The 27,409-nt window shown below is 34.5% G+C and overlaps 3 protein-coding genes across 4 annotated transcripts; 1 reads left to right on the top strand and 2 right to left on the bottom strand.

The window, feature by feature from the left end:
• The first annotated feature begins 599 nt into the window (after nucleotides 1-599).
• On the top strand, nucleotides 600-12,664 carry LOC131629028 (protein TRANSPARENT TESTA 9-like). 2 transcript variants are annotated; one of them, XM_058899833.1, is made up of 21 exons: nucleotides 600-902; nucleotides 1,028-1,079; nucleotides 1,191-1,267; nucleotides 1,358-1,491; nucleotides 1,623-1,719; nucleotides 1,851-1,908; nucleotides 2,466-2,574; nucleotides 2,700-2,823; nucleotides 2,909-3,095; nucleotides 3,211-3,536; nucleotides 3,968-4,056; nucleotides 4,134-4,204; nucleotides 5,403-5,513; nucleotides 5,639-5,704; nucleotides 8,690-8,827; nucleotides 9,970-10,075; nucleotides 10,175-10,252; nucleotides 10,363-10,421; nucleotides 10,568-10,727; nucleotides 11,506-11,672; nucleotides 12,025-12,165. In XM_058899833.1, exons 1-21 carry the CDS (start codon nucleotides 850-852, stop codon nucleotides 12,028-12,030), a joined length of 2,268 nt encoding a protein of 755 aa, XP_058755816.1. In that variant the 5' UTR covers nucleotides 600-849; the 3' UTR covers nucleotides 12,031-12,165. The 2 variants fall into 2 exon arrangements, with proteins under 2 accessions (XP_058755816.1, XP_058755811.1); XM_058899828.1 differs by having other exon boundaries at nucleotides 603-902; nucleotides 12,020-12,664.
• A 947-nt stretch (nucleotides 12,665-13,611) lies between these two features.
• LOC131629038 (caffeoylshikimate esterase-like) lies at nucleotides 13,612-14,758 on the bottom strand. Its single transcript, XM_058899837.1, has one exon. It carries the CDS (start codon nucleotides 14,708-14,710, stop codon nucleotides 13,733-13,735), a length of 978 nt encoding a protein of 325 aa, XP_058755820.1. The 5' UTR covers nucleotides 14,711-14,758; the 3' UTR covers nucleotides 13,612-13,732.
• Nucleotides 14,759-22,397: 7,639 nt separating this feature from the next.
• Nucleotides 22,398-26,257, bottom strand: LOC131629015 (protein SMAX1-LIKE 4-like). The gene is made up of 3 exons (XM_058899819.1): nucleotides 25,356-26,257; nucleotides 24,222-24,432; nucleotides 22,398-24,014 (listed from the first exon to the last, which is right to left on the bottom strand). The coding sequence occupies exons 1-3, from the start codon at nucleotides 26,129-26,131 to the stop codon at nucleotides 22,539-22,541; spliced, it is 2,463 nt and encodes an 820-aa protein (XP_058755802.1). The 5' UTR covers nucleotides 26,132-26,257; the 3' UTR covers nucleotides 22,398-22,538.
• Between the last annotated feature and the right edge of the window lie 1,152 nt (nucleotides 26,258-27,409).

Raw genomic sequence — 27,409 nt, 5'->3', positions numbered from 1 at the left:
GATATGTTCAAAAAAACTATTTTTATTTAAGATTTATGTTAAACATGTCATCAATGTGAGGTTTATTTCATTAAAAATTGCCTTCGGATTTGCAGGGGGACCAAAATCCTCTAAAAAGTAAAATAGAGGGACTAAAATTCCGGATTTTAAAATAGGGGGACCAAAACTCAAAAAAAAAAATAATAGGGGGACCAAAACTGCAATTAAGCCTATTTCCTTTTGTTTTGGCTTTTTGGTTCCTCCTTATACCAAACTTGTGCTCCTTGGTAACTCTTTTCGGAAACTTTTTGTTTATATATAGATATTTCCCTTTACAAAAATAACATATATCATTAATTAAAGTTGGATTCTATCATTAATTAAAGAGAAAATGGGTCATGCATTGACAGTGTAAAAAAGTTTTACACTGTTAACCAATCACGACCATGTATCCTACCAAGTCATACTGTTATTTTTAAATTACTGAGATGACATGGCAGAATGATATATTCTCATTGGATGATAGTGTAAAACTCAGTGCACCACCATTAAACTCTTAATTAAATAAAGTTAGATCGGTCGACATAATTTTTTTTGATAAGCCAACAACAATTATTTGAATAATTTTCCTTCACACTTCAAGTCCAAATTCGATACAGGTGTCTTCAACCTTTCAATTCAAAAAATAAAAAATCCAACAAAGCATTGTTTTCGGCCACTCAGTCTCCCTCTTCTAAAACCTTCATCTCTCCCACTGATCGCACAAAACCGCACACACTCTCCAATCTCCCTCCGAGACTGCTCGGAATCATCGAGCAGTTTCATCTCCGAAGCCGATGAACTCAACCGTCGAACTCTGATTCTTCAATCATGTGGAGTTCTTTCTGGCGATCCAGAGATCGTTTCTCACTTGATCAACTCAGGTCAGTTTCTACGCTCAATTTCATTCAAATTCATCAAAATCATCAAGAATCTTAGGTTATTTTACTCCTAGTTGAACGAATTTCATTTCTCATTATCTTGCTTCGTTGTGTTTTTCACTTTTCAGTTACTTAACTGATCAATTGACGAAAATTCAAGTTGTTACAGATGATAATAAGGTAATAATTATAATTTATAACTAAATTACATCAAGTTGCTAGCGGTTTTATTTGATTTGAGTTTGAATTGTTTTTCACGATTTTCCCTAATTTTTCTCGATTATTTTGAAGGATTTTGTTATTGAGGCTCTGAGATCGATTGCCGAGTTGATGACGTATGGCGATCAGCATGACTCGAGCTATTTTGAGTGAGATTTGTTGTTGTTTGTGTTCATTGTTATGATTTTTGTAATGGTGGAAGTGGAAGTTTATTGTAGTGTTTCCTTGTGTTATGGCAGATTCTTCATGGAAAAACAAGTCATGAGCGAGTTTGTTCGGATTCTTAAAATTAGCAAGATTGTTAGTGTTCCTCTTCAGTTGTTGCAAACAGTTAGCATTTTGGTCCAGAACTTAAGGAATGAACATGCTATATGTAGGTTGATTGATTACTTTGTGAGGTTTCGTGTTTGGAATTTTCTTATACTCTTTAGTTTCTCAATTGATATGAGATATTATCACAAAGTTGATGGTTTTGTAATGTTATTTGCTGAATCTTTGTTGCAGACTACTTGTTTAGTAATGAACATATAAACTACTTGATAACCTACTCGTTCGACTTTCAAAATGAAGAGCTGTTATCTTACTACATATCCTTTTTAAGGTAATTACTTAACTGGTGAGTGGTGGTTGATGATTTCACTCCATAGTACCTGTTTTCCGGGGTCAGTATGTTTTTGCCGGGTTCACCTCCTTGTTTAATGTTGCTGATGGCTTGTCTTATTATTTTTGTAGGGCAATAAGTGGAAAGTTGAACAGGAATACGGTTTCGCTGCTTGTGAAGATGAACGGTGTAAGTTTAATGCTCCCCGAGTCCTTTTCTTCTGATAATTTGAGTTGCAGCTCTTGAGGGAATCTTGTGAGGCCGTCTTCATAACTACTGTATTGATCCGTGAGTATCATGTTTGTGGCATTGAAATTGTATTGTCAAAGAGACTGTTCTAGGAGGGTTCTCTAGCTGTAGGCTCTTAACTTTATAAATTGCATAAATGGTGCTGCTTTTTATTCTTTGAACATACCTTTAATGATATTTGATGGTTAGGAAAAGATAAGAAAGGAAAGGAGCAGTAAGTGAAAGATTAAAATGCAATGAAAACTTCTTTTTTTTCTTTAAATATTTTCTAAGTGGATGAAGTTGAAACTGAAACCTGCTGGAAGTTGGAACATTGTTAGATTGTTTCAGTCAAATCTTGTGAGATCATTGATTTTCTTTAAACATGTAGTTAACTTTTTGTGTCCAGCAAGTCTTTTAAATATAGTTGACCTATTGACTTTTGGCTGAGGAGGAGATAATTCTGCTTTGTTTTTGAGATGTCCAACTGTCTTCAATGCATCTTTCTATGCATGTAGGACAAAGTAGTTTCATTTCCCCTGTATGTTGAGGCCATACGCTTTGCCTTTAATGAGGAGAACATGGTCCGCACTGCAGTACGAGCTGTGACACTTAATGTTTATCACGGTGAGAATTTTTTGTTTCACATTGATCCTCTTTTGTGATTTTTTCCATCTTTCTCATTTCCTCCATGAAAATTTTATGTTGGAAAAGCTAAAATTTCTAATGCATAAATGCTTTACAATTTTCAGTTGGAGATGACTCTGTAAATAGATACATATCCAGCCCACCTCACACAGATTATTTCTCAAACCTGATATCATTTTTTAGGAAGCAGAGCATGGATTTAAATAAATTGGTTTCTCATACACTGATGTAAGCATCTCCTTTTCTCTTTTGTATATTTGCTTAAGATTCTCTTGCCCGAAAGATTAATTGTGGTTATTTAATACTGAGACAGAAATCCAGGCCCGGATTCAACCTCTACAATTACTGTTGCTATAGATGAAATTGAGGACAACCTATACTACTTCAGTGATATTGTCTCTGCTGGAATTCCCGATGTTGGTAGGCTAATTACTGACAGTATTCTGATGGTTTTGATATTTCCATTACTTCTTCCTTCTCGGAAGATGTCAATTGATAATGTAAGAAACTTCTCTTAACATCCTTGTCAGTTCTTTTTTTCCACTTCCATCTTTGTTGCAGGATCTTTAAATATGCAACTTGTTCTTATTTATGTTTGGTAGCACATTAATGCAGGACATGCAAAGTAGTTTTGTCACTTCTATCTACTTACTTTGTCGCATCTTGAGGATAATCAAAATTAAAGATTTGGCTAATACCATAGCTGCTGCTCTTTTTTATCCCTCAGAAGCCTTTACAAAAAGTTCTGGGGGTAAACTCAATAGCCATATATCTGGTAATGGTTTCCCATCTGAATGCCAAGTCTCAAATAATGTTAATCTTAGCAAGTCTGATATAAGATACTCAATGTTTAATGTTCCACACTTTTCTAGCTCTTCAGGTTTTCATCCCGACGGTGTTCGCATGCAAAATGGTTGTAGCAGTCCAAATTTGTCTTTAAGGTAAAAGTTTTATACATTCTATTTTTATCACTATTTTTAAGTTGGCTTGTCTCCAAAATTGGAAAAGACAATGAATACATGATGTGAGCTCAAAATGTACTCAGTTATTGAGATGAAAATATGTAATATTTTGTTCTACATACATTTATGCATATATGCACATTGTTAAACACAATGCGATCTTGGTTGGTGTGAATCTTTAACTTGATGTTTTAGAAATGAAACATGTTTCAAATAATTATATTTTCTTCATGCTGAATTGTTTTTCCACATGCTTTGGATAATTTTTTAACATCTTATAATGGTGAATTGTTTTACTTGTCCGTTAAAAAAAAGAGTTGTTCTAGTGTTTTAAACATTATTTATAAGATGTCTTATTATTACTACTGCTACTAATACTATTACTCCGATGACTCGTACCATTGATGTAGGGATGTTTTGCTTGCATATGTAGTAAAAGGAGATGATATACAAGTATTGGGTTCTTTGACTGTGCTAGCAACCCTACTGCAAACTAAAGGTCGTTTATCTACTCGCTCACATAATTTCTTTACCATTGCACCCGTTTCTGTTTACTTAGTAAAATTTGTTCTTCAGAACTTGATGAATCAATGCTAGACGAGCTTGGAATTCTTCCACAACGCAAACAACACAAGAAGCTTTTATTGGTATGCCACATTCTTCTGTATGAGCCTTTGGCAGTTGATATTTGCTTGCCATCAGTTTATATAATTAATGTAGTGAAGAGTAGAGACAAAGACACAATGTTACTAATCACTTTAATTTCATGATGATATATTGAACCTAGACATTTACACTAAATCTAAACCTAATAGTACACTTCTTTAACACTTCCATTCCATGGCATGCTGGTTGAAGCAAACAATGACATCTGGTGGTGTGTGGTAATGATGAAGCCTATGATATCATCATTACCACTAGAAAAGGGTTCATAGCAGGTTTTGAAGTGGACTGGAGTTGAAACATGGTCAACCACAAACAATTTCAATGAATGACAATTATTCCACCAAGTATGTACCATCCTAGGGTTAGCTCTCTCTTGCTCCAAGCACCATATTCAGAAAGAGGATTTGACTTCTTTAAAATAAAAGGTGTACTTCATCGGTGTTGAGATGTTGATTATAATTTATAACTGAATTGTTATATCCTTAGGATCATGTTAGGATCACATCTTATTTAGATTATTTAAAGCCTTATCTTTGTTCAGTGTAGGACTTGGTTTTTTCCCCCAATAATAGTATGTTAGGATCACATCTTATTTAAATTATTTAAAGCCTTATCTTTGTTCAGTGTAGGACTTGGTTTTTTCTCCCAATAATAGTTTAAGGTGGTAGGTTCTAATTGTTGATTATAACTGAATTGTTATTATCTTTAGGATCATGTTAGGGTCACATCTTATTTAAATTATATTTCTCAAGTATATAAATAGTTTATTCCAACCTTTTAATTGTGAATGAGAATATATTGAGTGTAATTCATCATTACAAAACTGGCTTGTAAGGTGAGGGTGTCACTCTTTATAAACTCATTCAATATAGGACTTCGGTTTTACTTTTTCTCAATAGACTCCGTCACAACCACTAAAAGGCTTGGTGCATGAATATAAATGATGAGTGACCTGTATCTACAGGCTCTGATGCGATACCATTTTAAGTATTTATATTGGGTCTTACTCATCCTTACAAAACCGGTTTGTAAGGTGATGTCACTCTTTATAAACTCATTTAAAGCCTTTTCTCTATTCAATGTAGGACTTGATATAAACTCACTGAGTTGGGACTTCAGTTCTGATTAATTTGATTTATTGTTGACATATCATTTGACTGACATTGCATATTGGTGCAGCAAGCTTTAGTTGGCGAGAGTTCAGGTGAAGAGGAACTTTTTTCTTCTAGAAGTAGTTTGACAAAGGATAGCACTGGTAGTGATATTGCTGTGTATCACAAAAAGATCAAGGTTTTCAGTTCCTTCTATTCTTCAGAAATCATTTATCTATTTTAATTTTCACTACCAATGTATAGATTTTTTAGTATCTCTTTTTTTTTTAATGCTGGCTTCTCTACATTTTCTATGTTCTACAGGATCAGTATGGAATATCTTTTCAGTCTTCTGATGTTGGAATTAGTCCTCATACAAATAGATTTCAGGTATTTTTTTGTACTAGTTTCTCTATAGCATGTTAAATTCTTTGACAAATGGTAGGCATCGTCTGCTCAATTAAGATCATGGAACTGTAACCTTAGAATACTCAATGATTCTGCTTTTATGGCAGTGTCTATAGGAGTTCCGTGCATATAGTTTCCGAATTTGCTCAACCCTATTTGAACTGCATTTGTATTGCTCATTCAAATTTGCAGTGTTCTAGTTCACTTTGTTGGAATGGAACAACTGATGTTCCTGTTGCAAATGACCTGTTTAGGATTTTCAACAAAAGTATAGCTTCACTTTTTATTAGACAAACTATAGGAAAAATATCTGACGGAAATCACAAATGGGAATGGACTTGGAAGATTGCAGATTTTGTGAAGATGTACTCTGCACTGTACTGGAAAACTCAAACCAGAGGTTTTTCCTCAAACTAGACTTTGATTTGGCTTTCAAACATGAATTTGATTGGAACTAGACTTTGATTTGGCTTTCAAACATGAATTTGATTGGGCTATTTGTAATTATAGAAGGATCAACTCATAAGTTCAAGTGTTATTCCATAACGTAAAAAACAAGCCTATTTGGTACTGTCAAATGAGAGAAAAAATCAGAGAAACATTTGGTGAAACTGTTTTAACTACACCACATAGCTGTTATTATATAGGCTCAATATATAACCTACGGCATTAATTACTATAGAATATGCTAGAATATAAGAGAATAAGCTATTCCTGTATTTATATTACTATTTAATTTGAATATCAACAGGTAAGAAAGAAGAGATAAAGTGACATTCTATTTGCGGTCTATTACTATGTAGTATGTAGCTAATAATACAATGAAACGGAAGCAGCCCCCCCTAAAAATGATATTAGTGGCATAATGTATCACTAAGTTGACACTACTTCAACCATCGGGGTTGCAATGAAAATTTGTAAATAGAAAGTATAGGATAACATGCCGTGACTAGGGTGATGCATCAGGGTCTTGATAGTATCAGTTTAGGAGCTGAGTAGAAAAATCAGGGTCTTGATAGTATCAGTTTAGGAGCTGATTAGAAAAAGAGGATGCAGATTTGTGAAAAAGAACTAATACAAGGAGCTGTACATAGCAGAGTAAGAAGCTGACATGTGAGCGTCAAATAGAGGTTTTTCCTTATAAATAAGTAACTCTGCGCTGTACTGGAAAACTCAAACCAGAGGTTTTTCCTCAAACTAGACTTTGATTTGGCTTTCAAACATGAATTTGATTGGAACTAGACTTTGATTTGGCTTTCAAACATGAATTTGATTGGGCTATTTGTAATTATAGAAGGATCAACTCATAAGTTCAAGTGTTATTCCATAACGTAAAAAAACAAGCCTATTTGGTACTGTCAAATGAGAGAAAAAATCAGAGAAACATTTGGTGAAACTGTTTTAACTACACCACATAGCTGTTATTATATAGGCTCAATATATAACCTACGGCATTAATTACTATAGAATATGCTAGAATATAAGAGAATAAGCTATTCCTGTATTTATATTACTATTTAGTTTGAATATCAACAGGTAAGTAAGAAAGAAGAGATAAAGTGACATATTCTATTTGCAGTCTATTACTATGTAGTATGTAGCTAATAGTACAATGAAACGGAAGCAGCCCCCCCTAAAAATGATATTAGTGGCATAATGTATCACTAAGTTGACACTACTTCAACCATCGGGGTTGCAATGAAAATTTGTAAATAGAAAGTATAGTATAACATGCCGTGACTAGGGTGATGCATCAGGGTCTTGATAGTATCAGTTTAGGAGCTGAGTAGAAAACGAGGATGCAGATTTGTGAAAAAGAACTAATACAAGTAGCCGTACATAGCAGAGTAAGAAGCTGACATGTGAGCGTCGAATAGAGGTTTTTCCTTATAAATAAGTAACTCTGCACTGTACTGGAAAACTCAAACCAGAGGTTTTTCCTCAAACTAGACTTTGATTTGGCTTTCAAACATGAATTTGATTGGAACTAGACTTTGATTTGGCTTTCAAACATGAATTTGATTGGCCTATTTGTAATTATAGAAGGATCAACTCATAAGTTCAAGTGTTATTCCATAACGTAAAAAAACAAGCCTATTTGGTACTGTCAAATGAGAGAAAAAATCAGAGAAACATTTGGTGAAACTGTTTTAACTACACCACATAGCTGTTATTATATAGGCTCAATATATAACCTACGGCATTAATTACTATAGAATATGCTAGAATATAAGAGAATAAGCTATTCCTGTATTTATATTACTATTTAGTTTGAATATCAACAGGTAAGTAAGAAAGAAGAGATAAAGTGACATATTCTATTTGCAGTCTATTACTATGTAGTATTTAGCTAATAGTACAATGAAACGGAAGCAGCCCCCCCTAAAAATGATATTAGTGGCATAATGTATCACTAAGTTGACACTACTTCAACCATCAGGGTTGCAATGAAAATTTGTAAATAGAAAGTATAGGATAACATGCCGTGACTAGGGTGATGCATCAGGGTCTTGATAGTATCAGTTTAGGAGCCGAGTAGAAAAAGAGGATGCAGATTTGTGAAAAAGAACTAATACAAGGAGCTGTACATAGCAGAGTAAGAAGCTGACATGTGAGCGTCAAATAGAGGAAGATTAGTGCAAAAATGGTGGATAGGCCATGGCGCCATGCTGGTGTAGTGCAAAACACATATGTGCTAGGAGATCAAAACAAAATGGAAATTAGATAGAAAGAATCAAAAGAGTGGAACTGCATTATTACAAAACAAAAACAGTAAATAGGGAATACAGTTTTTTCTCCAGGGTTACCCACTCATTATAGATCTCTCTTTTTACAGACAAAGATATGATACACTTATAAATAAGTAACATTGCCCATGGATGGTTTTCTTCTTTAATTGGAAGTCAGCGTGATCTTAGTTTATGATGTTTAAGTTTATTACTTATATACAATGTACCTGAATTTCAGGTGATTGATGCATTGGTGAGCCTTTTTTGCCGCTCTAATATATCTGCAGAGACACTATGGGACGGTGGTTGGCTTTTGCGTCAGTTGCTTCCTTACAGTGAATCAGAATTCAACAGCCATCACCATGAAGTTTTGAAAGTAAGAACATGCCATTTTTCTAAGTATATCCTTAAGAATAGGGCTGTTCATGGTACAGTTTGTGAGAAAACTGAACTGAACCAAACCATAGTAAAAATTCACTCGAGGTGAACCAAACCGTTTCAAATTTCTAAAAACCGAACCAAACCAAAATCATTGGTTTGGTATGCCATTTCGAAATTCCGAACCGTTAGAAGACAATTTTCCCCAAACCAAACCGTTTATTAAAGAACCGAACCGTTAAGCTATTTTTCAATTTTTTAAAAAAAAATTTAACTTGTTTTTTAAGTATTTTTCAGTTCGGGTTCGGTTCGCGTTCAGTTTCGGTTCGGTTTGAGTTTCGGTTCGGTTCTAGAACTGTTTGTGCATTATGGTTTGATTCACAAACCAAACATAATGGTTCTGTTATTTTAACTTCAGTTTGGTTCGGTTCAGTTAGATTTTTTTGAACAACCCTCAAGAGCATAATATATTCTTTTATACTTATATAATGCTTACAAACATACGAACATTCACATGTTTTCTCTGCAGCTAACATAATATTGGGGGTTGCTACTGTGAAGATATAAAAATTACTCTTAACTTTGACAAATTATCAGTTCAGTAGAACATTTGAGAAAGCTGAGCAATTTGAGTAAAGATACCGATACAATTACATAATTGAATCAGTGTTTTATTTACCCTTAATTGTGCAAATATATTAATAATTTAAATCCTTAACAATCAACCAATAGTTAGAACATACTAGTCTAAGAAACATATGGGTCTTGATGTGAATTTACCATTCCCTTTTGAGGACTTCCGTTATATGCAACTTAAAACAACACTTATGTCTAGGTCAAAATAAAGAAATGAAGAGTTGATGACAGTGAATACAAGACTAAAGCACACAAAAATAAGAAATGTAAAAAAACACCTTAACCCCTTTGTTGACTGTGTTTATAAAAGTAATAAATCAGTGGTTTGAAAGATTGTACTTTTTGATAACCTGTCTTTCCTCTTCGCTACATGCCTGTAATATAACAGCCATACTTGTAACTGTGATCATATACACTAAGAATGTGTAAGAGGAGATTTGTTCTGGAAAAAACATTATTTTGCCTCTCCTAATGCAATTATAACAAGTTTCTTCTCTAATACAGGTTTCATACAAGACCTGTGCTTCTGCTCTTGTAGAGGAGGCTAAAGGCATCTGGACCGACTTACTTATTTCTGTTCTATGTGAGGAATGGCGGAAGTGCAAAAGAGGTGATTTTTATATGATATACTGTTCTGATTGGTTGTTGCTGTGTTTGAGAGGTTTACTTGTGTGTTTGAACTAAAACCTAGAAAATTTTGTAACTGCAGCAATGGAATCATCGTCTCCTCCGAAAGGACCAAACTCTATGCTTTTGCAGCCACATCCACATAAATTTTCTTTACAGGGTATTCCTCTACCCATCAACATTCATATTTCCTTTGGTTGATTGCCGTTGTTATGGACTAGGAAAAAATGGTAAGGAGGCCTTAAAATGATATCTTTATTATTCCTACAGATAACACTCCAAAGGGATCATCATTTTCTGCTGGAGAAAGAATGCAGGAACTGGTGAAGGTCTGTGCTTATTTAACCCCCAACACACTCTTTTTCAAGTGTTGGCATAGATTTTTTGAATACTGTGCCATTCTCAATTTTGGTTCTTCATAGATTATGTACCATTAGACGGTGAAGATTTTTTGGTTGCTTCCTTTCTTATTTAGGTATTTGTAGTACTGCACCAACTTCAGTTATTCACTCTTGGGAGAGCTTTACCTGAGCAACCACCAATTCACCCTCCCGGTGATCTTCCCGCAAATTGTCGTGCCAAGACTTCTGGGCTTGATGTATCAGGCCCAAAGGCAGGCACTGACATCAGCCTTGGTTAGTCATCTTAACTAAAGTTTCTTGTATCATTTATACCGGTATTGCTTAACTTGAGGTATTTGCTTAGGTGTAGGATAATATGTACTAGCAAAGATTGGGCCAGTTCTTATTCAGTAGTGAATACAGGAGCTAGTTATAATTTCTAGTGTGCAAGACTGTGAGATTAAGAAATACTCCCTCCATCTCAAATTACATGTCTCATTTGGGATATGCACAATTTTAATAAAAATGATCACTTATACCAATTTTCATTAAAAAATATGTTAAGACTAGAATAACTTTATATTTCATTTATTATTTGTCTACCATATACATGCAACTATAATAATAAATAAGGGTATCATTGATTAAGAGTAATAAATATCGTTTTGATTATATAAAATGACAAACAATTTGAGACCAAAAAACACTCCAAATGAGATACATAATATAAGAAAGTGGGAATAGTATTTTGAAGGGTGCTTCTAAGGACAAGATGGCAAAAGTGTTACGTGAACTGTATATTAATTTCTGGCAATACACCTGACAGCAGGCAACAAAAGAGAGAATTGCTCCTTTTGAAATTTGAAGGAAGTGTTGTAGTAGTCTTCCAACTCCAAGTAATCATTTTTTCTTGGTTGTTCTTTTACAGTGCGTCTATACAGTAATATTTTTCAGTTTGATTATTTGTAATTCCTCTCCAGGCAGTATAAGAAAGCTATATGCTAATATTCTATATCATCTTGAGTCATAAATCCACTTATTATTTTTAATTTCTCTTATTTTGCTTTTGCAGTTAATGCCGTGCCTTGTAGAATTGCTTTCAAGAGTGGCAAAGAACACCATCTTTGCTTTCAAGCAACCTCTTTAGGAATATCTGGCTGGCTTGTTCTTGCAGAAGAATTGCCATCACAGAAGTCCCGTGGAATCGTTCGGGTTGTTGCACCTTTGGCTGGGTGCAATGTATGTATTGTTATCCCATAACTTTTCTTCTTTATCTTGAGTCAATTCATTTGGTTAGTTGACAATCATGGTGCAAAATTATTTGCAAACATGGCCCCGGCTTAGGAATAAAATCCCTCAATTGGTTGATGATTTCATTGACATAATAATTAGTAATTACATACTTGGGCGGTTTCCTTAAACTATTTTTCTTTTAACTTTTCCATCCGATAATTTTCAATCAACTTTGTTGGTTCGCATAAAGAAAAAAAATGTAATGAATTTTTTAACATTTTCTTGCATCATTGTTTTAGCATTGTATAATATTCTTATGAATAATAATTTTAATATATCGCCTCATTGTTTAGCCCAGGGTTGATGATACACATTCATCATGGTTACACTTGCGGATCCGGTCATCCTCTTTACCCTTTCAAGATCCTGCCAAATCGAATGATTATGAGAGAATGAAAACAAAAAATTTGGTTGATGGAAGATGGACATTGGCGTTCAGGGATGAGGAGTCTTGCAAATCTGCTTTAGGGATGATCGTTGAAGAGATCAATTTTGTGAGTGATGAGGTTCATAGAAGGCTTAAACCTTTGCTCAACCTTGAAACTGCAATAGATTTATCAAACTCACATTTATGTGTTCCTGAGGATTCCTCTAACAGAATACTTCCCAAATCATTGTAAGATATTCGGCTTGGTTAGTTACTGGTTAGTGTCGCCACCCTTTTGTATATATCACAAAATGCATAACCAGATTTTAGATTAGAAACTATGTTGTGTATCGTGTGCGCCCATTGTTTTTGTATACCAGCCTTTCCTTGATCTGTAATTTCACCCCTTCCTCTATCAAGTAAGTTTTGGAACAAATGTAAATATGAGGCAACCTCCTAAGGAAAGTTCTTTCTCCCATTTTTAGTGTCTTCTTGTTTTGAATGGTCTCTATATTGTATAAATATATTGTATAAATATGTGTTAACTCTATATAGAAGAGTGCAAGTATAATCTTTTTACCTCCACTGCTCTTGAGCTGCTACCTTGTGTTGGGCTGAGTGAATGCTGATTATTTGAATGTTATTACAATTACCCATTTGATTAAGTTTACATTCTTCGTTGCTTGCTGCCATGTCCTTTAACTTTTAGCCTTAACAGAGAATAACTTTTAATATTTCTATCAGAACTACCAAACATTTTGAAAAGTTGTTGAAGAGAAGCACGGGTGAGTTCAAGAATAGATTGTTGAAATGTTTTTATTTTTATTTTTTAAACAGCAAAGAAACTAGTACTGTAATAATTTGTTGAAATGTACTTTTGTGCTTAGCACAGGCAAGACATCAATACCGATAATAATTTGAAAAAATTAACAAATTAAATTTTTTGTGCTTAGCACAGGCAAGGACATCAACACTGATAATAATTTGAAAAAATTAATAAATTAAATTAGACGTAATTACAAGTGTCGGTATTGATTTTAGACATCGATAAAATTCAGTAAATTAGGTGTAATTACATGGGTCTGACACTAACTCTAAAATATTTTTAAAGCAAATGAATGGATTATTCCATTGTAACACTAAATACTTGAGCTCTACTCTTTTGAGTCATTTCTAACAAGAGTGATATTTGAAGACTCCTAATTCTTCAACACTCATCCATCTCTTTAATTCTTTATGTTTCTTCTGGGTGATAAACAGTGTATAAAAAATATTTTTTTTATCTAAGATATCCCTCTTACGACTCAATAGCTTTTGTTATCCTCGTGTCCATGACAGTAAAAGAAACACATCAAGTGCATGTTTTTTTGTTTTTGTTTTGAAAAATAAGATGTGACGCGAGTTTGACCTTGGTTGACTTGAAACCAAACAAAGCATGATCAAAGAATGTTTCTGAATTTCTTAACTTGCAAACATTTAGTTAAAAACATTATTATATCGAACTACAATAACATAATATAATTTCAACACAGTTCATAACCATTTCATTAGTCCTTAATCAAATCTTGTGATTGTTAAAAAACCAGGAACTAAAATTTGTATGAAAAAAATACAACAAAGACTTTTCTTTTTCTTTTGTTTACCGAGTATTGTTACTCGGCCCATACTTTCTCACCCTCTCATCAATCCACTCCCTCATATCCCCCAACACAAGATTAGCAGACTCATCAGGCTCCCCTTGAATCAAAGAATGATACATCCCCTCATAAAGCTTCAAAGTCTTATCCTTAGACGAAGCCTTCTCATACAACAACTTAGAAGAAGAAGGGCACGTGACACCATCAGCAGTCCCATGTGCAGTCAGAAACGGCGCCGTTACTTTAGAGAAATTATCCTGCACATACTGAGTAACCCTAAGAAGCTCCCTCATGGTCCCCACTCTAGGTGGGCCCGTATACCTCCTCGGATTAGAAGCGATTATCTTCAGCTTATTCGGATCCCGAATCGCTTTTCCAACCATTTTATTATCAGGCATAGCCGCCCACGTATCAGCCAAACCAAATAACAGACCGTACACAAACAAATGAACTTTACTAGGTTTCATATCCTCGGGAATCACGAAAAGCGGCGCGGAGAATATCAAACCCGTCCACGTGTCCGGTTCTGATTGAAAGTACATCAGCAATGTCGCTAAACCACCCATGGACTCACCGAAGAGAAACGCTGGGAGGTTGTTGTAGGGAGGACTACGACGGGTATGGAGGAAGAAGGAGAGTGACGTGGATGCGATTTTTTCCATGTCGCCGAGGTAGCAACGGAGACCGTCGGAGCGGCCGTGACCAAGGAGATCGGCGGTGAAGACGGCGTAACCCCAGGTGGCGAAAGTGATGCAGATTTTTTGGAAGAGCCAGCCGGTGTCGGAGCCGTAGCCGTGAGTCATGTAAACGGTGGCTTTGATGTTGCCGTCGAGGGGGAGGAAGGACTGAGTGAAGATTTTGCCGTTGGGAGTTTGGAAGTGGGATTTGGTGTTGGTGACTCCTTGGGAGGTGTAGTACTCATCTTCGGGGGTGTCACCCCAGAAATTGGGGAGAATCTCTGATTCCGGTTGTTGTGCCATTTTCAGCGATGGAGATGGAAACGGAAGAGGATAATGAGAATAATGTTGGAAAAAGATTTATATAAAAAAAAATGGAAAAGTAAGGAGTTAGTGGTGTGGTTGGTAGATGGGACCCACGGGAGTTGGTGAACGAACCTACCATGGTTCATTATTGGAAGTAAAACGCGTGTGGTTTGGTTTTGGTTTTGGCCTTGGGTTAAAATAATTGGGCTGGTTTTGTTGGGTAGTGTTTTGAAAAGATTTTATACTGACACTGACACCCCATAATATTTTATAATGACATGTTTATCCTTCTTATTATTTATCTTTTAAAAATTTATAATTTATTAAAAAAATCTCTATAAAAAAACTAGAAAAAACTAAAAATTTGGTAGGTATTTTTAAAAATCCAATACGATAATTTTTGTAAGAGGTTTTTTTATTTTTGAAGTTTATTGGATAATGTTATAAATGTCAAAAACTAGGTGATAAGTGCCATTAAGAGAAGAAGCAGTCTATCAAAAAATGGAAGCCGAAACAGGTGAACACACAACATACATAAGCAGCTGAGAACAAGCAAATAAACATAGACAATGAAACCCCAAATGATGCAAGCAAATGTACTACGGTTAACAAGGGGCTAAGAGACACAGGCAAACGAATTATGCAGTTAACAAGGGGCTGAGAGACACAGGCAAACGAATTATGCAGTTAACAAGGGGCTGAGAGACACAGGCAAACGAATTATGCAGTTAACAAGGGGCTGAGAGACACAGGCAAACGAATTATGGAAGGAGAACCAAGTAACTTGTTAAGATGTTCTAATAGATTTGGCTCTTTGAGGATTTGGGATGACCCTTCAAAGGATCTCTTACTGAATAAATGATAATTTCATAAAATATTAAGGGGTTAAATAAGACAGTAAAAAATATAGAGTGGCAGGAGACAGTGCAAACGCAGAAATTCAAAACAACGATAGTATTTTAAATCCAAAAATAAAATTTAATAAAAAAATTCGAATAAATAATTGTTTTTATATCAAAAAAAATATATTTTACCCTTGTAATATTAGCGAATTTTGATTTACCTCCTCATAATAAAAACAACAATAAAATTATAAAAACAAGGGTAAATTTTTGTTTTAAATAATTTTTTATAACTTTTAAAAAAAAAAATAATTTCACGTGGATTTTAAAAAATAAAAGAAGATCCACGTGGACATGCCACATAAGCAAAATTAAAGATTTCATGCCACTTTGTCATTTGAGGGGTTAAAAACATCGAATCTTAACATTACAAGGGAGAAATTCGATTTTTTTTACAGGGGCTAAAATCAAAACTTGCTAACATTATATGGAGGTTTTGTATATTTAACCCTTATAAATATGAGTTTTTTTTGTACTCCAGAGATATATCGAATACATAAATATATTCATATCTTCCTGAGTTTCCACACGGTATCAAAGAGTTTAGGTTCTTTAACCCATCGCTCCTTCTGAGTTTTTTCTTTCTTTTTGGTAGCAAACTTTCTGCCGCTTTATTTCAGTTAAACTTTATTGTGCTACAATGGAGAAATCCAAGGTTACTCGGCCAATTATCATAACTCTCGATGACAACAATTATAATCAGTGGATTGAGGCAATAAACAGATTCTTGAAAGGTCGTCGACTTTGACGATATGTGACAGGCGATAAAAAGTGTCCGACGAGAAGTTCCGGTGAAACTTCAGAGGCTCATGCTAATAAGTTAGAAGAACGAGTAAAAATCATCAAATCATAACTTGGTTTCGGAATACCTCCATTACAAGCATTCATATGCAATTTGGGCGATTCAAGAATGCCAAAGAGATATGAGATCATTTAAAACAACATTATACTATCTTTAATTTATCCTATAAATGTCACCTATTGAAGGATCTTAGTAATTTGAAATAACAATATGGTCAACTTGTTTATGATTGTTTGGCACAGATGGAAAGTTATTTAGAATCAGTCAGCTTCATGCGAGCTTTCTTTGAAAGATGCTACTGATATAAAAACATATGAGACTCATTGCAATCGTATTATCCTGATTCAGTTTCTGATGACTCTCACTATTGATTATGAACCAGTTCGATGTTGCACCAAAACCCTTTGCCTACACTAAAGAATGCTCATCATTGTCTCAATTCTGAAGTAACTAGATTGGCACTTGTTCGCCAACAAGTTGATCATGCCTTTGCAATTACAAATAAGTCTACCAAATTCTGTCGCTGTTGTCGTAAGTCTGATAATTATTTTTCTGATTGTTCCACAGTTGAATGTCATAACTGCATGAAAAGGTCATATTTCAAACTATTGTCGATACTTCAAGACACTCAGACACTTAATTCATATTTGTCCCACTCGTCCTTCACATTCTTACCAGAATAGAAATGAACCTCCAACCAAATCTCCAAGGCCTTACTTGCAACTACTGCTGCTACCAATAAATCTTATATTCCTCTCAGCTAGCTTTCTCAATCGCAAATCTTTAGCCTCTTCTTCTTCCTTTGGGTAATACTCCTACTACTCTTTCGACCACACCAAATAATTCTAAATGGTATTTTAACTCTGCCTGTGGTAACCATATGACATCCGAATCTAATTTATTTCCTTCCATATCTAAAAATGACATTACCCGTTCCATTCAAACTACTGATAAGATTTCTTATGAATGTAAGCCACAAAGGTTCTATCTCCCTGTCTACTTTAAGTCTACCTGACACATATCTAATTCCTAAAATTAATTTTAACCTTATCTGTGTTGGCCAATCATGTGATCTTGTTTATGAACTTACATTTTCTTCCTCTGGATGTCGTGTATAAGATACACGCACGATACAACTCATTGGGATTGTATGTAAGATCATAAGGCAATTTGAGCTCACTCAACTGCATGTTTCTCATAAGTCTAACATTTGTATCACTTTACATATTCATCCATTCAAATTTGCATTAATGTCTTTCCCATCGTTCTATTAGTAAATTAAATCATCTAGTGTCTCAAGGTTATTTAGGACCTATCACTAACGAGTCCCTCGTTTGTACTACTTGTCAAGCGGCTAAATAACCATCTTTATCTTTTAATAAAATTACTTCTATTTGAATTGTACCATTTGATCTTGTATATTATGATATTTGGGGACCTACCCTCACACCTACTACAGAAGGTTGTCGATATTATGTGTTATTTATTGATGATTATTCTCAGTTTATTTGGATATAAATGATGAAAAATCGGTATGAGATTCCTCAAATTTACATTAACTTAGTCAAAATGATTCAAACAAAATTTTCTAAAGCCATTAAATTTTTTCGACGAGATAATTCCATGGAATATTGTGACTCTAAAGTCTTATCTTTTCTTGGAGATCAATGCACCTTGTCTGAATTTTCTTGTCCATACACATCTCAACAAAATGGTTTTGCTAAGAGAAAGCATTGTCACATTATTGACTCAGTCTGTGCCATGCTTATCTTAACCTCTTGTCCAGCACGCAGTTTGGGTGAAACAAATCTTACTGCTGTCCATATTATCAATCGTCTTCTTTCTTCTATCCTTGATAATGTTTCCCTTTTGAGTGTCTTTATCTCACTACACCAGATTATAAGTCACTAAAGGTGCTTGGTTGTGATCATTTTTTCCTCCTTCAACCCCATGAATATACTAAGTTGTTTTATTAGTTATGGAACTGAACACATGTTATATTTTAGGAACATATAATGTTCTCCTCCTTGTCAAAATTTACCTTTATCCCGTCCACTTCCACTCCTCTCTTTAGTAACCTTGATGTCAATTACTTTCCTAGTGGAACAGATACAGGTTCTGAGACATATGAAGGTTATTTTAGTGAGCCTTTAACCATTTCTATAGTTCCATCCACTTATGGTGATGATGATTCAGTTGTTGTTCCTACATTTAAAACCAATGAGCTTTCTTCAAGGGTAAGAAGTCCTCCTACCTAACTTCGTGATTACCATTGTTTTCTACTATGCTTAACCTTCATGAACCATAGTCATATAAGGAAGCCTACACAAATCCATATTGACAACAAGTTATGCAAGAGAAATTACATGCATTAGAGAGAAGCCTCACATGGGACCTTATTGAACCTCCTTCTGATAAGTCTATTGTAGGATGCAAATAGGTATATAAAACAAAGACTCTTTCTAATGGATCTATTGAGTGATACAATGATCTTCTATTGGAAAAAGGGTTCACTCAAGAGTATGGTATTAATTATGAAGAAACATTTACTCTTGTTGCACACATCACCTCTGTTCAAACTCTTTTTTCCATTTTAGCCACTCAAAAATAGATACTTACGCAAATGAATGTCAAAAATGCCATTCTAAATGGTGAGTTAGAAGAAGTGGTTTGTATGCATCCTCCTGCCAAGAAAATAAAGTGTGTCGTCTTCGTAAGGCTCTTTATGGTCTTAATCAAGCACATCGAGCTTGGCTTGCTAAATTTCGCAATATTATCACTTAATTGGATTTCTCTTCATGTTCTCATGACTCTGCTATTTTTACTCGAAAAACAAACAATGGTATTGTTATCTTGCTTCTTTATGTTGATGACATGATTATCATTGGCGATGACTCTGTTAGAATTGAAGAGCTCAAGATATTCTTGTGTGAGCACTTTGAGATACATGATATTGGATCATTAGGTTACTTTTTGGGATTTGAGGTCTTATCTTCTAGTGATGGCTTATTTATCTCAAAAGCTAAGTATGTTTCTGATTTTATTTCTCGAGCAGGTCTCACTGATTATAAAATTGAAAATACTCCTTTAGAACCTAATGTTCTGTTTACTCCTCAAGATGGTAGTTTGCTTGACGATGCCTCTCTTTATCGATAACTCATAGGTAGCTTGATTTACCATACAATTACTAAAACAGATATATCATATGCTGTTCATTTGGTTAGTCAATTCGTGTTCTTTCCACGTACAACTCATTATGCTGTTGTCCTCTGAATTATTCGATATATTAAGGGCACCATGTTTTTTGGTCTACACTACTCAGCCACATCCTTATTGATTCTTAGAGCCTACTGTGATGTCGATTGGGCCGATGATCCTAATGATAGTCGATCTACCACATATTTTTGTAGTTTTCTTGGAGATTCTCTTATTTTTTGATGGAGCAAGAAACAAACTTTGACAACCCACTCTAGCACTAAAGTTGAATAACATGCTCTTACTGATACAACATCTGAGATATTATTGCTTCGTTGGCTTCCTGCTGATTTATAGACATCTCAACCTTCTCTGACAGATCTTTATTTTGACAATGGTCGTGCCTTCAAATTGCCCACAATGATGTTTTTTCATGAGCGAACAAAACATATTGAAATTAATTGTCACTTCATTCATCAGCATATTCTCTGTGGTAAACTTCATCTTATCTCCATAGGCACTCTTAACCAACCAACTGACATGTTTACAAAACCTCATTCTCCATGTCGCTTGCAAACTTTAACTTCAAAACTCAAGTTGTTTACAGCTCCACTCACTTGAGTTTGAGATATGTTGTGATTATCTCATTAATTAGTTTTTATGTATAATTATTCTATTTGTTTCTTTGACTGGACTCCTATATTATAAATAGGGTTTTCGCTTGTACTTCATAGATATATGGAATCTACAAATATATTCATATCTTTATGAGATTCATTTTGAATAATAAGGTTATTTCGATATTTAAAGTTGAAAAACTCCCCATCTTTTATTATATTTTTTTTTTTTTTCAAATTTGATTCTAGAATTTTGACTTTATTATATTCGACGTTTTTGTGTACATTTCAAAAAGTTTTTTTATCATATGTCTATTAAAAACTAATATTTTATATCTCTTGTGTAAATCAACACATTCATTCACTTTATATAACTCTTAACTAGTTTGTACATTTTAACTCAATATACAATGTTAATATTATTATACCGAATATATTCACCTTAAAGCCATTCAATTATGTGAGTTTTATGTTTGCCACTTCCTCTAAAGACAAATAGAAATAAAAAAAAATCAAAAGAGTGTCTAACTTTGCAATCATACATATAATCATTTCAAGCTTATTTGGTAATCAATACTTTTATTCTCTTAACAAATGGTAAGTAATATCATCATTATGGATTTTAGTTAATTCTAATGAAGACAATAGTTAGCTCTTTCAAAATAATGAAGGTAGTCCCAAAAGCATAAAAGAACTAAACTAAAGTTGTTCATAAAGAATTCTTAACTGGAAGATGTGTCTTATGAAGACTACTCCACTTTCTCATATAATTTTATTATTGTTATCCCTAGTAAAATAACTTGTACTTTTTTTGGTATTAACTCTCATGTTCAAAGTAAAACATGACTTTTTCTTTTACTAATATTGACGATGCTTGAATTCAATTAGTAGTAGTGGTAGAATGTCCGTGTCCATATGATCAATCATCCACACCTCACACCTCACACCTCACACCTAACTGGAGTGACAAAACGAGTTTGACACGTAGGGAATGTCCGTTTTGTCCGTATTTTTTCGTATTCTGTTATGTTTTTTACAAATTTTTACGGACATGAGTTTTTTCATATAATATTACTATTTTAAGATTTAAAAGGTTCAATGTCCGCAGACTTTACCTGTCCCGTCCTCATTTTTCTATAGGACGGAACAAGATTTTAGATCCGCACTCTCAAATATATCTGTCCCATTCCGTCCAATTTTTTCACAGACTTTTGCAAAACAGACCTAAACGGAATACATACCTGTTTGTCACTCCTACTCCTAACTATCATAGGAAACTTTATTGCGTAATTAAAAATGAAGGACACTCGAGTACTTATGTTAAAGCTATGTGAGTGTTAGAATCATACCTTAAAGTTAAACTATTGAAGAAATTCATACTAGTGTTTTACTAAGATGGAAAGAAAAGTGCACTTTGCTGTCCAATCATATACTAACTTTAAGGTAAAAAATAATCATATAGAGCTTTGAAGAAATATATTTAGAAGCGCCAAATTTGTCTTGTAATGAATGAAGATAATTTTATCCATGATTAATTATCAGTAGTAATATGTTATTTTTCTTCTTGTCAATGGTAGGGATGGCAAATACACTCGTTTCATTTAGACTTGCTCCATTTCCCAATCATATAAATAAGGAGGTACCCTATTATTATAAAAAAGTTGAGTTGTGTAAACCATAATACTGCAACGAGCAAAATAAAGATGGTTTTTCTTTAGAATTCTCTTCTTCTTCTTCCTCTTTCGTAAACTCTAATTCTCTTTTCTTTTCCAATTCATCTTTTCCTACCTTCTCTCATAATCATTGTGAAGCGGAGTCATCTAACAATTAAAGTGTGGTTGATTCACTCGTGTAAAAATTAAAGAACAAGAGACAAATAGTTTGGAATTCTTCAAATTTTAGGTGTAATTCCAACAAATTAAACATGACATATTAACATACAATCTTAAAATATAATGTATATGGACTCTCTTACATATATGGAGTGCTCAACATGGACTTTTTATTTACTCAGTTATTTTTTATATATCACTATTTTTTGTTAAATGCTATAGCTATCTTGAAGATTTGCTCGAAAGGACTTACACCCCTGTTGCTTACTCCATCAATTGTTACAAGAGAAGGAAAATTTTGCTTATCTTTTAACCTATCTTCAAATTAACAAAACTCTTAGAATTAAACTGCAAAATTTGATTGACATAACACAATGCTTACAAAGAGAACTTAAAAAAAAAACACACACTACTATGAAACTTAGAAGTTACACAAACTATCCCATTTTACAAGAAACCCTAAGAACCCAAAATTGCTTACTCCATAAAGCAATCAACTTTGATACTCTTAGGCAAACAAGAACCATTAAACCCACTATCCAAATTTCTATCACCACCCCCCAAACAAAGTCTAAAAAGTATACCCTCCTTCCCTCCAAAGTTAACTGTTTCTAAACTCCTTTGAAAAATGTCTTTCAGCCATTTCTCAAACATTTTGTTAGTAAAAAAACAACACCCAACACACATGTTTTCAACCACTTTCTCATCTACACTAAAATTCACCACATTGTTTTTACCATAAACCTCTTCAAATGACCCTTTGATCCTAGACAGAAAAAAATCTGTCTTTTCTCTGTCTTTGTCTGAATTTGTGTTGAACTCAAACCTGTTCTCAATTGAATCAAGAAACCCTTTTGAGTTCAATTGATCAATTGCAGTTTCTCTAGTTAAATCACTTGAATTAGGGCTTTCTTCAACTTCTTCTTGTTCTTCATCAGCTTTCATGTTCAGATCAAGGGTGTTACTGTTAAAGCTTGTCTGTCTTAAAAATTCAGTCTTTTTGCTTCCTTGTTCACAAATCAACAACCCCTTTTCATTTTCTTCAATTCTAGGGTTCTTGATTTTGGAAAACAGATCCAATTCAGATTTTCTCTTGGGGCTAGAAAAATTAGGTTTAGATTCAGTTATCTGCCACAACAAATTGATAACACCTTTGTTCTTCTTCTCTTCAATGCTTGTGGATCCACCATTTGTTAGTATGAATATAATTTGACCTAAATTCCTCTCTTTGCTGCTTAAAGTTTCAAACTTTCCTTTTTCACATGCATCTGAGAGAAATTTGGTGAATTGGGTATCAGCAGAATCAATGTTTTCTATTAAAACCACAAGCTGTTGATGTGTTCTCAATGCTCCTAATAGCATTTCAGAAAATGGGGTTGTTAAAGTTTCCTTTTTTAGCATGTCCATATGAAGAACCAAATCAGCTGAACCAAAAACTGATTCTGCTATAGCAAGTGCTAATCTTCTTTTCCCTATGAAATCATTGCCTTGTAGAAATAGCCATGTGAATGCAATTTCACTTTGTTTTGATAATTTGGTATAATCGATCAAGGCTTTTGCTATTGAAGGAACCGTTTCGGATTGCCATGGCACATTCTCTTCCAATAGTTTGCAAACATGAGCTTGTTGTGTCACCTTTTCACTTGAATCACTAGCATTTCCAAGTGCAAGAGTGATCTTTACTTCATTAGCTTCCATGCTTTCGAAAGAATCGAAGACTGGCTCGGCTGCTTGCCTTTTATCGTTGAAGTTGAACTCGATAATGCACGATTGTTGGCGACGGAATCGAGGTGTATGATTGGAGTTATTAGATACGGAACTTGATGAGTTATTGTGGTTTGAAATGTGATTGTTGTTGCTCCAATTCCAGTGGTTTTGATTTTGATGCTGTTTGCTTTGGTGGAGACAAAGGCATAGTCTATTCCATTTTCGTTTCAACTCGGTTAATCCATCCTGAAAATTGTTAAATTACTCATTCATAAGCAAATAGTACTAACATAGATGTGAATACTAGTTTACTAGTCAACTACAAAGCACGGACACAGATACAGACACTAGACACCAGAAATGACACTGACAAATCAACAATGTCGTGTTGGTGTCGGTGTCGACCTTTTTTCAGAGGTATTGGTGCTACATAGTTATTCAATGATTTGTTACCTTTTTTGGTTCTTCTGTGCCATGAGACTGAAGCCAGAAAGGCAATATTTTCTTCTGTTGAGGTTTGAGAAACTGAGCTTCTTTTTCATAGTTGGATGCACATTCTTCACAGCAATTAAGCTTATCCTCATGCTCCTTATCACTACTAAATGGCTTTGTTTCCATCATATGAGATGGATTCTGAGAGATGCTTATCCTTGAATCAAGAACACTGCAGATTAAGTTCAGAAACTCAACAAAATTAACATCCAGAATCAAATAAATAAGCACTGTGAAGTTTCAAACATATAGTACTACCACATCACAAAATGCTTTTCTGTTATTCAAGAAAACACAAATTTTCTTCTTTATTTTTCTTTAGATAAAGTGTAGCTATGTAGCACTGACACCTCTGAAAAAAGGCATATGCGTCTATGTCACTGTTGGACACCGACACAACATTGACACATACAAGTGTTGTTGATGTGTCGGTGTCGTGTCTGCTGTCATTATTTGTGTCTGTGCTTCGTACAAGTGTAGTCTTTTTGTTTCTCCAACCCAAAATAATTTGAGTGCTTAATGTGTAAGAGGTTTGTTATATATACTGACAAACTAAAGTGAGGCAGAAGGAAAGACTCTGCTTCATATTTTGCCTTCCTACCAACCAACAAAGCTTTTAGCATGTGTTTTGCCATAGCTCAGTAACCGTACATATTCCTCCACATCTTGCCAACATAATAACCTTTCAAATATACCATCAGAGATAGACAACACTTTTATGTACTTATGTTTACCTTTCTTTCATGGTTGCATTTTATAAGTGATTATAAGAAATTTTGTGCACTAAATCAAACAAATTAAGAACAACATTATGTTGTTAATACTGACATAATCACAGTGACACACCGAGGTTTTGCTGAACTCACCGCGAGTCCAAACATGCACTTAGGTTATTTTTAGATTAGCGGTGACTATGACAGAGCCACGGTATGTTACTATGATATCAGAAAACGATAAGCACTTTAGAACTTAAGCAAAATTGCGGTGATACTTTGCTTTTGACAAACTCACCTTAAATTCAAGCATGCATTTTTAAATTTTTTTTTGCATTTAACCAAACTTGATATTATTGTTATTGTTTAAGCGAAAGATTACCTTGAAGAATGAAGGGTCAAGCCGAGTCCATTTGAAGTAGTCATCAACTCATTTCTCTTTGGTGGAGAAAAGAGAGCCGAGTTAAACTCAGAAGAACTGTACTTAGCATTCGTTGAAGCCGTGAAATGGTTCTGTCTGAAACTTCCAAGGTTAATGTTTTCTCTATGATTCTCACTAGTAGAAGGTGAACAAGGAGACGAAAACACGCCACCACCAGAACTATTGTAACATTTAAAAACCGAATTAGAAGGCGAAAAAGAATCCTCTAAATTGTTCTTAACAAGAGTACTAGAGAATCCAGCTTCTCTCATAACCCTACTAACACTAGGGTCATCGAGAATCGATATAATAAGCTGTTCAAGCTCAACTTTCACGGTAAGAACCGTTTGCTGCTGCTGCTGTTGCTCTATCGAGCCTCGTCTTTGATGAGCCTGCGCTCTTTTCAAAGCCGCAATGAGAGCATTGGAAAGCGAAGGTTGAGAATGAATCAAAGGTGACGGCGTTGTCGGGAGCCTATTAAGAGCTACATTGAAACAAAGCTCGAGAGCTCGAGATTGAAGAGGATGATGATTATGTGAAGTTTGGTGATGAGGTTGATGAGATTTAAGACAAGCCCTTTTGAAAGAACTTAGTCTTAAGGTTAGTAAAGTGATTGCTACATGTAGAGGAGTGACCTGTGGATGGCCTCTCCTTCTAGCCAACACAAGAGAATGCTTCAAAACTGAAGCAGCCTCTGATGTGAGGGTCTGCTGCAATGCACAACCTCCTGAGCGCATCACTTGATATATACACACCCCCTTACACCTCCCTCTTGGTCTTAAGAAGCTGGTTTAATGGCTTCTCTCTTGTTTTCTGTCACAGAATTATTGAACTAACAGAAAGAGTTTCAAAGAGAGTGAAAGAGAAAGAGAGAGAGAATGTAGCAAGTAGGTTTTCTACACTGCTTTCTTTATACTTGTTGTCACTCATTACTTTATCTTTTTTCTTTAATTCTCTTTTTGTTTTAGTTTAAAGAGGCAACTTTTTTGACTTCACATTACTTTAGTTAACCACTATTGAATATACTTAAGCAGTGAATTATTTATATTTAAACTATATTATAGAAGTGATGTAAGATTATGAATGTTTGATATGAAGAGGTTCATGTTCATGTAAGTATGAAAAGGTGAAGATTGCAGTGAGATACAGCATTAACTGTCAGCTGCATGCTTCTGTAACAATATATGATTTTCCATGTTCATCAGTGTAATTTGTTTTGTTGTAAGCAAGTGAAGGTGTATAAGAAATTAGAGAATATAGGAATTAATGTGGACCCTGAAATCAAAGCTTTTTTACTTAGATCGGATAGTTTCCCACCATTTTCCACATCATCATCTTTTGAATTGACAGACAAAGCCAGTATGAATTCAAAAAAAGTTACTAAAGGAAAAAAAACAAAAAGAAGAAATAAGCAAACGTGGCATCTTATATTTTTAAAAGAAATAAAAAGAAAGTTGTGTTCCGCAACTGCGACTGCAACAACAATTTAGCACCGATAATTGTTGTTTCAAGGTGGAACGAGAAAAAAAAGAATGTGATGGGAGAATGACCTCTTGTGGTACGACGAGGGGAGCTTTAGGCACGACGGAGTGGGGAGGACTTGTAAGATTAACACTCCAACGTCCAAGTCAGGGAAGTCAGAAATATGTAGTTTGAGAGTGAGAGTAAGATAATACATGTAAATGTCGTGTGGTAGGTCTTATATATGATCCGTGGTTAAAACCGTTGTCGTTTAATCCGATGTGCAATGCAGGGAGTCGTCTAAACATATCTAATGATGAAAAATATACTAGTAGTTGGGATCAAGTGTCCTACATGTTCCTCTATTTGGTGAGTCGGTATTCTGGATTGGGCCTTACAATAGGATTTTCTTCCTTGGGCCTTTGGCCGACCATAACAGTTGCCTCCAAATTCCTTGTTGCTACTTGATGAAGCAATGATTGTATTGTTCGGGTCACTCCTAATTAGTGTTTTGGGCTTTCCATGAATGCTTATTTTCTTGGATAGCTTTCCAT

Source organism: Vicia villosa, linkage group LG1 (genome assembly GCF_029867415.1).
Source record: "Vicia villosa cultivar HV-30 ecotype Madison, WI linkage group LG1, Vvil1.0, whole genome shotgun sequence".
Taxonomy (NCBI): Eukaryota; Viridiplantae; Streptophyta; class Magnoliopsida; order Fabales; family Fabaceae; genus Vicia; species Vicia villosa.
The sequence above is the reverse complement of the archived record's forward strand: the minus strand, read 5'-3'. Positions and strand labels throughout refer to the sequence as shown.

Bases quoted from the DNA above. Each gene is read 5' to 3' on its own strand.
- LOC131629028 (XM_058899828.1), top strand. From the start codon at position 850: ATGTGGAGTTCTTTCTGGCGATCCAGAGATCGTTTCTCACTTGATCAA. The intron at 2,824-2,908 runs GTAAGCATCTCC...ATACTGAGACAG, and splicing joins TTGGTTTCTCATACACTGAT to AAATCCAGGCCCGGATTCAA. The intron at 5,514-5,638 runs GTTTTCAGTTCC...TATGTTCTACAG, and splicing joins TGTATCACAAAAAGATCAAG to GATCAGTATGGAATATCTTT.
- LOC131629038 (XM_058899837.1), bottom strand. From the start codon at position 14,710: ATGGCACAACAACCGGAATCAGAGATTCTCCCCAATTTCTGGGGTGAC.
- LOC131629015 (XM_058899819.1), bottom strand. From the start codon at position 26,131: ATGCGCTCAGGAGGTTGTGCATTGCAGCAGACCCTCACATCAGAGGCT. The intron at 24,433-25,355 runs GTAATCTTTCGC...CTTAATCTGCAG, and splicing joins TTGACCCTTCATTCTTCAAG to TGTTCTTGATTCAAGGATAA. The intron at 24,015-24,221 runs GTAACAAATCAT...AACAATTTTCAG, and splicing joins GCACAGAAGAACCAAAAAAG to GATGGATTAACCGAGTTGAA.